Source organism: Parasteatoda tepidariorum, chromosome 2 (assembly GCF_043381705.1).
Source record: "Parasteatoda tepidariorum isolate YZ-2023 chromosome 2, CAS_Ptep_4.0, whole genome shotgun sequence".
Lineage (NCBI taxonomy): Eukaryota > Metazoa > Arthropoda > Arachnida > Araneae > Theridiidae > Parasteatoda > Parasteatoda tepidariorum.
In genome coordinates, this window is record NC_092205.1 from 55884480 (window position 1) to 55896339 (window position 11860).

Below are 11860 nucleotides of genomic sequence, written 5' to 3' on the forward strand. Positions count from 1 at the left end.
AAACATTTTTATTATATTGATTGCAAAAACCTGTATCAATTTTAAGATCCAATATATGTTATTCAATCAACTCTATTGAAAAGCTTTAGATAAATGCCGCATTAAATAAAGGTTGCGTAGAAGAATCATGCAAGCTGGGGTTTTATTTACGGAATCATTTTTCACTGAAAATTTGACATATCTTTTTTAAAACATATATGGTTTTTATTATTTAAGTGATGCGTTGAAGGTATGCTTAAAACGCATGCGTTATAACTTTAACAACATTCCATGAAAATTTTGGCAAAAATATGTTTAATCCGGAAGTGAGCCAATATTTCTTAGCTACAACTAAATGAAATCGAAAGCTGGCAGTTAGAACACTTTGAAAAAACACTTAGAAGATTGATGACATCTATATAGGAGTCAGATTCATTAATATTTCCTTACAACCACAGGCACAGGTTTTTTGGCAACAGACAAATTTTTATCTCTGGGAAGTTTAAGAATAATGTAATAATTTTGAAAACTTTTTCAGTTTTTCAGAATGCATTGAAGAAAAAATTTAACGTGAAAACTGTCAGAATATGTAAAAATTTGCCATACTTCTAGCTAAATGGGGACATCAGAAAGATTAGTAATTTTAACCATAACGCTTTGATTTTGGTCAAATTAACTTTAAAATATGGTTTGATAATATGTTCTAAAATTTGGTAAATATTTCAAAATTGTAATTTTTCCTTAATACCCAAGCATTTCATGAAAACCATGTTTTAGTTTTCAGTTTTGTATAGTTTACTAAATCTGTGACAATAAGAAATATAAATTTAAACAATAGAAGTTTCAGTAAACCGTTACTCCGAGGGGCAAAAATATTACCAAATGAATGGTTTAAATACCATATATTTTGGTTTCTTTTACAAGAATTATGGTTTTTATATGTCATGATACAGTACATTAATTTCAAAAAATGTTTTCTCCGTGTGGGTAAAGTTGGATATTTTTATAGATTTTTACCGTTTAATAAATTATTCGAAATTCCTCCAGTTACATACATTAGCATATAAAAACAAATTTATATTCATAAAAGAACTAGTTGAATGTGTATGTTAAAAGACTTTTTTAGCAAACTATGAATACTTTGCAAATATAACATCTATTTAAAATAAAAATTTTTGAAATATTAGCCTATGACATCGATTAAACATCGATTATAGGGACACTATATAATAGAGAGAACACAGTTATGTTTAAAAATAATTTAATGTCACGTTTCTTTAACAAATTTCCCTTTTTATAGATAGAAAACAACGAACGATTTCACCTTTCAATAAAATAAAGAATTCGGACCCATGTTCTACCTTAGTGGTCACTAACCGATGGCCGGCAAAACTATGGTCAGACACTGACGATGATCCACAGTTGATTTTCATGAACTTATTTTTTTATCACGAAAAAATCGACACTTAAGTGAAAATATAAAAAAAGTATAGTTTAAATATTTGGTGTTGAATTTATTAAAATTTTTTTTTCTAAATGAACGTTGCCAGACTGATTTTCTTCCATGTACTTGTGTTTGAGATCATGCCAGTTAATCAAAAACTTAGTCGTTACGTCTCTTTTGTACAGCCATGATATTGAAGTGACGTCTAGCCTCATAGATGATCACATTCTGTTCGATTATACAGGGTAACAAAAAATATAGGGATCATTTTTGAATGTTTCTATTTCCAAAATTTATTACATAAATTCAGCGATTTTTCTTAATATGTCGACCTCCGGCATAATAGATTTGTCTACAACGCTTCGGCCATAATTTAAAAGCCCGCAAAATGGTTTCCTGGGGGATTTTCTTCACCTCTTCTCTAATAGCTCTTTGAAGGCCTCTCAATGAAGAAATTCTTCGCTTATTCAGTTTGTTTTTCAGATGTCCCCATAGCAAACAGTCGCATGGTGCAGCATCAGGACTGTTTGGAATCCATTGTTCTGGTCTCAGGAATTGCACTTGCTGATGTGTTAGGAATTTTTGGGTGACCTTAGATGCATGCGATGGGGCAGAGTCCTGATGGAACACAGGATCACCATTAGGGTAAAATCTGCAGTAATCATCCTTAAGAAAGCGCTTAAATATCTTCTGTATATAGTACGCAGAATTTTTTTTGGTCCCAGGTTTCACAAACGGAGGTTTGGTCACACCATGGGCGGATATGCCCATCCAAACCATTACGCCTTTGGGATGAGGCGCCGTGGTTGATGGTGTCAAGTCTCGCCTGTTCCGACCACGGCTAAGATATTGAACTTTAGATTTAGCATTGGTATCAGATAGATAGATCCAAGCTTCATCAGTTGTAATTAACTTTCGCCATCTGTCCTTACGGAGAAGCTTGTAGAGGGGCCATGAACGTTGCCTCCTAATCTGCACCGATCTCTCATTTAAATGATGACATTTAGGTTTTATACAGCATTTTTTCTTTAACTTTTGTTTTAGTTGATAGCTTACAACTTCCTGACTCACGTTAAGAGCTTTAGCCATGTTTGCCTGCGTTGGTGGATCCGGTTTTGATATCATCTTATTAAGCTTCTGCAAATCTGATTTCTTCAATTTGCTTGGACGTCCACTTCTTTTCGGTTTTGCATTATTTTGCATCGATCCGAGTTTAGAATTCTTGATGCGACTGATATGGCTGAGTGAAATCGCAATACCCTTCCTTTTAAAATGGGTTTGTATAATCCTGTGGCTCCATCGAAGTTCTAAAAATGCTTGTACTTGACCAATTAGCTTTTTGTCAAATTTCTTCAAAGGCATTTTTGTGATTTCATGAAATAGTATTGCAATTGAAAGTCTAATAGCATAGCTTTAGATCAGTAAGCTATATATGTAAAAAGGTTTTAAAACTTTAGNTTTAAAACGCTCTTTTTTGACGCTCAAGTGAAAATATAAAAAAAAGTATAGTTTAAATATTTAGTGTTGAATTTGTTTAATTTTTTCTTCTAAATAAACGTTGCCAGACTTGCCATGTACTTGTGTTTGAGATCATGCCAGTTAATCAAAAACTTAGTCGTTACGTCTCTTTTGTACAGCCATGATACTGAAGTGACGTCTAGCCTCATAGATGATCACATTCTGTATGATTATAGATAACCAACAAATGAGACCATAAGTTTCATCAAAGAATGTAAGTTGTACATAATAAATGTATTTGTAGAGCATATTGTACTGAAATAATTAACATTAAAAAGAAATAATTTAAAGCTTAATAAAACTTGTCTAAAATAAAAGTATTATATGACAACCGTCGCTGAACTGCCGACCCAATTTTGGGTTTGCGACTGCTAATGTTCAACTTCGTAACCTTGTGATTTTGAACCGAAGCAAGAAGACAAGGGAACTCCTGGATCAAACATTGGGAGAAATTTACCTTCATGGAGGACAATTTAATGGAATTTACCCGCATTTGCTTTACTTTAAGAGAAAAACCTCGAAAACCTCCCATGGTAAGCCTGACAGCAAGGGGACTCTTATCCATGATTCGTTTACCACAGACGATATTTTACGTCAGCACTATGGTTGGTTCGAGCCTGGTGTGGATTTCGTATCGAACAGCCATCAATTGGATTCGAACCCGGTTCACCTCATTAGAAGGCGAACGCTCTATCCCCTGAACCATCACAGCTCAATAGTGTAAGTAGTCAATTTTAGAAGTGAAAATCTATTGAACAAAATACAGTGAGCATTGGTTACAACCTTAATAAGGTTCAAAATTTTAACATGTTGACAAGTTAATAATGCGTCCATGTGTCTTGATATCATATTATCAAGTTAAGAAATACAATTATGTAGTTGTACTTAGCACCATACTAGAGTTGCATCAAACTTGAATGATATTATGCTTCAGAAAGCTCTACAATTTATGACTGCGTATTCTGTTCTTATATCAATTTTGTTCTCCACTTTATATATGCTTTAAATCTCTTAAATAATTCCTTACTATGCATTTTATGAAAGCAGTAATGTTTTGTAAATCTCATTACGCTTCGATGTTGCAACAATGGCTAAGTTTGAATTGTAGTAAATTAAAATGAACGTTGCAAGGTAGTTTAAACAATATTATGTCGTTATAAGAGAATGTCATCATTATTAATTAACATTTTCTACTTTCAGCAAATAACTTTATACTCAATTAGAAGATACATTTTGCTGACATATAAATGAAGATTTTAGTAACTCTAACAGGAAAGCTTTGGGTTTAAGCAGGAAATTAAATCTCTTCCTAAACTAAATATAACTCACGGAAGTTTGAAATACTCAGCTTAAAACTCTACGGGGTGTCTATCTGATTCCTTCATTAAAACAAATCTGTTAAGTTTGAGAACTTAAAGGATACATTTTTGTTTTGATATTTGCTTATGTTTAATATTTTTTTTTAAAANTAAAAAGTTTCAGAGCTTTTTATTCACTTCACTTTTTTGAGATTTTATGAACTGAAAAATGGCAGTTTTCGTGAGAATGACCCATATATATATATGTCTCTTATTTTATCTACACTGTTCACTAAATTTTCATACTAAATAGTTATTCGTATACACCATAAAATCAGGATCAAATTACGGTAAAAAGTACAGATACCCTGAGTGGAGATATAAATCCGTAAAATATACTTTTACCGTAAAATTTTAAAACTTAATTTTCATAGTAATATTTATTCAATTAAAGTGATTCTGTGATTTTACAGTAAATACTACTAGAAAAATTAGGATGTATCACATTTTTTGTTCGGTAAAATGTCACGGTATAAAGTACTGGCACCCTGAGTGGTGGTTCTTTTTACCGTAATATGATTCGAAATTTTTTACTGTGGATGATTTTTAAAAACAAAACGTATAAAAACTAAATACCAATAAAAAAACTAATTTAAAAAAAATTTATTCTTAAACATTAAAACTATGCTGCTCATATAAATAAATGAGGGGTTGCAATGAATTACTAATATTTTCAGAGATATTTAAATAATTGTATTTTGCAACATTTCAAACATTATGTATGTTTCTTTTTTCTCTAAGAAGGAAGAAGTAATTTCATATTGCGATTGCAATTGTTCATTAAAAATTGGCTAAAATATTAAATTAAGTTACTTTAACTTTGTTAGAAATTTTTTTTAAAAAATGTGCTTAATAACATGATTTTAATCAAGTTGATCATCTAATTCGTTACTCATAATTTAAAAATGTCTTAGGTATAAAATAAAAAATAATAATTAAAACTCGTAATATTTTATTAGACAAATAATACATGACATAATTTTTTTTAAACTCTACATCAATATACAAACAATTTATAACAAACAAGAGAGACATTTATAAACACACATTAATAGGTGATAAACAATAATGTACAAGGGCAGATTTTTATTTCACAAATATTTTTTTTTACATTTGGATCCGTCTTTTAAGGAAAATACAATTAATCTAATATTCCTTTTTTGTACAAATATCAATATTATTCTAAACTTTAATTTAAGAATAAAACAAATTCTCTTTAAAATCTAAATAAGCTAATTTCCTTGTGATGATCTAAGCTATTGCAAAATCAAGATAGGTAGTAGTCATTTAATTGCATTTTTAAATATAATGCGTACTTTTATGAATATTTATAACAAAAGCTGTTTTAGTAAATCTTTATAATTTAAAAATCATTAATTTTAATTTTCCGAAATGAAAGTTTGAAAATGAAACTTTTTTCCAAACATTTCTTTTTACATAACTTAATTAATTGTTATTAATTTATTGACTTACTAAGAGTATGTTACTTTATTACTATCGAAACAATAAAAAAAATATTTTGAAATGTGTTTAGCATATTTAATCTATATGAGCCCCATTTTGTAAGATTAAATATGCTAAATTTAGTTTCAAAACAGTATATCACCAAATGATATTTTCTACTTTAAAAAATAATTATCAAAAAATTAAGACAAAACATGCGCAATAAGTAATCTTTACTTCTTCAATCTGAAATTTTAGTTAAACTTTTTTTTTTACAAATTATAAATCTATCACTAATCATTAAAATAAAATGCCAGAATTGCCTTGTTTCAAATCACTGGCTCTAAATTACAAATTTAAGTTGATAACTCATATACGTGATCTCGGATACACTCAACAAAAGAGACTTGATGGCACAATGGTTAAAGCATTGCACTATTAGTATGACTGTTTGAAATTCAATCCCCGGTGATGGCGACTTGAATTCACCATCAATTTGATATCGATGAGCATCAGCTTGCCTCCGAAGTAAAGGTGGCCAGTGTTTAATGCATAGCTATCATCAGGCAGTTGATCAGGAAATTGATGAGTTTTAAACTCCATGATTCCATTGGCCGACAACTGGCTGTGTCTAGATAGCTTTATTTACACTTAATAATATGAAGAAAATATAATACTTCGTGGTCGAAATTGCATTGAATTATGAAGTATCCTAATTTAGGTAAAGGTAAACGTATTGCTCATATAACTTATTTGTGATGAAACTATCATAAAATATCTTTAAAGATAGTCTTGTAACTCGCAGAAAACATCAACATAATTATAGGTCATTAGTCATTCTATACTGAGGATGCATTAGGAAGTTTCAATTAGTTAAATAAATATAAAAAATACACAGCAAATGAAATTATTATGCATCGAAATAAATGACGTTGGAGTATTGTTTCAAAATGCTAAAAAATATGTCATTTATTGCTTGCTCTACACTCTCATATCTAAGCACCGTTTTGCTTTTTTCACTCAATTAGCTATTTAATTTAAAAACATATACAGATCTTCAATATTATTGTCATTTGTATGCCGTCTTTCTACATTCGGTTCAATAAAAATATTTCTACTGCTAGATATTTACACACATCTTTGATTCAAGACAAAACATTTATTATTTTTGGCGCTTTTATATAATTTTCGTGTTAGTTTAAGAGAAAAGAAACACTTCTTTAATGACATAGTTAAGCTTACCATAGTTTGAGTGAAAATGACGCAGTCAGTATGTATTTCACTAACAATATCCAGGGAACATAAACTTGTAGAAATGCTTGGAATATATATTTATGATATGTAGCAGATCTTCCATCGTATCAGTTTCGTGTATATACTACCCCAACACATTATAGGTTTTATTGCACATTAATAACTTTATTGCCAGTTTAGTCACGTGCGATGTATGTAACGTAAAATTAATGCAAATATGAACTATCTTTATAACACTTTAATAAGTACTTCACGTGACAATATCTCACTAATTTGAATGGTATCACTAATCATAACAAGTAAGTACTTAGTTTTATTGATGAAAGATGATATCATATATTTTCAGTGTCTTTGAGTCGTATAGTAAGCACCACAGAGAATTCGATCAAAAGCATTTCTAAAATCAGGACTGAAAATTGTATAAATGATGGGATTTATCAATGAATTAGTATATCCCATCCACAGAAGCAAGCTAAAAACTAAATCGTTGGGAATCGCCCATTCCCAAATTGCCATCAATAGAGCCATTACAAAAAATGGCAGCCAACAAATTATGAAAGCACCAGTAATAATCATCAATGTCTTAGCAGCTTTTCTTTCTCTTTTTGCCTCTGTTGATTCTTTCACAATTTTTTTCTCTCGCTTAGCCAAATGTATCAAGCGGCCTAAACCAGCTTGACTGGAACTGACGCCATTTTCTGATACCTGAAGATGTGTATGATCTCTGCCTGGATCTGGTGGCTCATTTTCGTTTAGTTGAGGAGACGTGGAACATTGAGCAGTGCTGTTACTCTTCTCTATCAAAACAGCTGATGCACCCGGTTTGCTTCGTATTCTTTTCCTGGCTTGTTTGAAAATATTCCAGTAGAGAAGACAAATGAAAACGAGAGGTATATAAAAGCTCAAACAGGTTGCAAAAACTTGATAATACATGTTTTGACTCACCATGCAGCGTCCTTCTGCAAGCCTTTGATAAAATTCTGGATCTTTCCAGCCAAATACTGGTGCAAAAGAGATCACAGAAGAGCCAGTCCAAACACCAGCTATAAGTAGATAGATTTTTCGACGGTCACGATTTCTAGCATATTCTATGTTTGTGACCGCCCAGTATCTATCCACAGCAATGGCAAGTAAATGTAATATTGAAGAAGTACAGCAAAGAACATCCAATGAAGTCCATAATCTGCAGATTTCTGGTCCAAGAATCCAAACTTGTTGGTAGACTTCATTCAGAGCGCTGAATGGTAGAACTAAGATTGCTACCATCAGATCTGCAACTGCAAGTGACAGAATAAGATAATTAGCCAGTCCTTTCAAATTTTTTTCTGTTGATATGGCATAAATTACGAAGACATTTCCGAGAATGGTTAGCAGTATGAATATGCCGAGTGAAATTGCAATAGCGATTGCTCCTACGCCATTAGAAAATGTCGGATATAGAGCGTCAGTGACATTGTATTGCTGTCCCTGTATTTCAAGACTGTTCTCTGTCGATATTAAGTTGTAAGAATGGTCGTTTGAATGCACTGTAATAGTGGAAATTTCAGTCATGAGTGCCATGATTTTGAACAGAATCCAAAACTAGATTTATGTTAATATTCTCATGGGTAGTTTCTTGAAAACAGGTCTGAAAAAAATAAGAACATTTCTTATTAATGAATTTATGATGGAAATATTTTTTAATTTCAGTCAATTATAATTTAAGTTTCATAAGCATAAAGCCATGAATTAATTTATAAGGAATAGTTATAAGAGACCGTTTATAAACAATGTCGCACTTTTTATCAATATTATTGACTCTCTCCTTTTTTGTCACAAAAGGTCATATTTTGATATAACCTTTACCTATTTGCCAAGTCATATTACATAAATCTACACTTACGTTTAGAAAAAAAAGCACCGTGTCAAAGATAATATTTCAAATTTTATTTTGAGATTTATATATAAGTTTTAATGGCATTTATGAACATGCTGCATTAAAATATTTGAATAAATTGTCATAATTTGATTTTAGCTCTAACTAGTAAATAGACTAATAATTAACTTACCGTTGAAAATGTAAACTAGATGATATGTCAAACATACCTTTTTTTCTTTTATTCCTTTAATGCAATTTTTTTTAGGTTAAAAAGTTTTGTCATTGCAAAGTATTTACATTTAACGGACAAAAGAGCAAAATGTTAAAAAAAAGCTTCTAGTTTTCCCTTATTTTTAAAATTTTTACTTTTAAACTCATACATACTAACTTATTTAAGTTCCTCGAAATTTGTGAAAATTAAAATAGCATATCAGCAAAAGGTGGAGCTGTTCGGGAATATTTTTATATCTTGTATTTCAAAAATGAATAATGTATGATGTTGATTAAATAAATATCGATTTTTACCAACAAAATATTAAATAATTGGATATTTAATTAGCGTCGAATTTCAGGCAATGAATAATGGATAATACTGTTATTTTAAAACGGCGATGCCATGTTGTATGAAAAAAAGTTCGAAGTTTATGCATGATTTTGAATGCAAAACAAACATTTAAAACTAAATACCAAAATTTTGAATGAGAGCATATCATTTTATAGACATAAAAAAAGGAATAACTTTTAAATTTATTTTTAATAATGTCATTAGACACGGAAACAATATTGCAATGCATTAATACTAAGACAATGCATTATTAATAATTCAGTGCATAATGTAAATTATAAAGTAATATTGTATTACTTTGTATTATTATTCTATTATTTTTACTTTGTATTATGTATTATTCTTGCACTGTGCAAAAAATATTTTGGTGAATTATCACACTGTGCGGNAAAAGGAATAACTTTCAAATTTATTTTAATAATGTCATTAGACACGGAAACAATATTGCAATGCATTAATACTAAGACAATGCATTATTAATTATTCAGTGCATAATGTAAATTATAAAGTAATACTGTATTAAACTGCAAGGTGAAAAAAATATTTTGGTGAATTATCACACTGTATGGTAATGACATTTCTGATATTAAAAAACATAATTATCATTAATAAAATCAAAACATACTGCATTTAAAACATTCATTTAATAATTTTTCTGCTTATGTGGTAACGGTTTACCGGAAATTATGATGTTCAAAATAATAGATCTTATAACCACACATTTAGAAAAAAAATTCAAAAGTAAATTTAACAGAATAAATAGTTTTGCTTTACTCTATGGTATCATAAAAAAATCATCAAATTTTACCACATTTGCTAAATTTTATCTCAATAAAACCATATTTTATTGTTAATTTTACCAAAATCATTATCTAAGCGCATCGGTAGAAGTTTTTTAGTGTTCGGAAAGAGCCAGAAACACGGTAAAGTTTTTTTCATAGTCTGATAGAGTTGACATACTTTTTTTTATCAGTGTGGTATTGTATGAAGTTGAGTTATAGTAGAAGTTGAGTTAAAGCGTTCTATTAAAATGTTTTTCTAAATTTATTGCTTGTTAAAACATTTTTTAACGTTGAGTATTAACGTTCCATAAAAATATATTTCAAAATTTGAAATGTATAATTATCAAAATTTTTAAATGCAAACGGGACGAAATAAAGATTATAAACAAAGAAATATGGACAATGGTGAAGCATTCACCTACTAAACAATATTCAGAGATTTAATATCATGGCTTTTTCACATTAGGAAAGTTTTTGAGCATCGGCTTATACCGTTCTCTTTCTTATACATATATTTACATAATAGAAACTGGTTTGTCACACCTAAAAGGCCGGAAAATCATTTCTGCTTTACAAGATTGCGATACGGTTCAAGTTTAATTCCATAAATATAGTTAAATCTTTTATTATCAAGATTAAGAAATTACTTCATGCTAATTGAGTACTGCAAAAAATATATTTGTGTTAAAAAACGTCCGCTCTAAATAATTTCAATTTTTCTTCAATATTGTAATATGTACATTAAACACAGAGTGGAGGGTTATATGGTTATTAACAGCGTTCGTTCCTGTTAACATTCTAAACTTAATAGATTTCAGAATATACTTGAACATAATCAATACTATCAAAAATAATATCGATTAAGATGCTATAATTAATATCGTAATTTTATTTTCGGGAAATCAGAAAAATAAAAATTCTAACTTGTAATTATATATTGTTAGAACCACTATTTTCTAAAAGATATGTTAAATTAGTAGCTGTATAACAACACTTGAAAATATAAAAGCTTCATTTGCTTAAAGAAATATAAAGATGGGAAGAGAAATATACGATTGACATGTGTGTCATCAAGAATTTGAGGTATCATCTATTGCCGCCCAATGCCTATATTCTAGTTAACAATATGAGTCCTTTACCAAAACTTTATAGCACTTAGAAATGCACTCATGTCCTGGTTTACGAGTCACATACCGTGGTTTTTCTAGTTTTGCGGCAAAACTTTTGCCTGTTATATTTATTTTCATTTCTCTGTTCGTAACTTTGCGTTTTTTTTTTTAAAATCTGTTTTATTTCCCCCATCCTCATATGATTTATCTTGAAAATGGGCGTCTATTATTGTGCACTCGAATCATGTCGACTTTTCTATATTTTTAATCTTTGAAACAAATGAAGCTCGGAAATTATCGAATATATCTTCCCATTTCAGTTTCTTAGGAATATTCACTTTATATCACTCGCTCAAAATAATATTGCTAACACATTATTTAAAAACGTGCAGAAAAAATAATTGCAAATTTAAATTCTTTCAAACATTCACTATGGAAGTTGAATGTTGAATTATATATCTATCTATCTATCTATCTAATATATCTATCTATCTATCTATCTATCTATCTATATATATATATATATATATCTATATCTATCTATCTATCT

General features: G+C 29.6%; 1 protein-coding gene across 1 annotated transcript in view; it reads right to left on the reverse strand.

Annotated features, from left to right (window-relative positions):
• Positions 1-5234: 5234 nt before the first annotated feature.
• Positions 5235-11860, reverse strand: part of LOC107437764 (5-hydroxytryptamine receptor) — a 237571-nt gene continuing 230945 nt past the window's right edge. The window contains exon 4 of the mRNA XM_043045163.2: positions 5235-8623. Within this exon, the coding sequence (XP_042901097.1) occupies positions 7339-8556 (1218 nt within the window). The 5' untranslated portion in view covers positions 8557-8623 and the 3' untranslated portion in view covers positions 5235-7338. The remainder of the gene's footprint in view (positions 8624-11860) is intronic.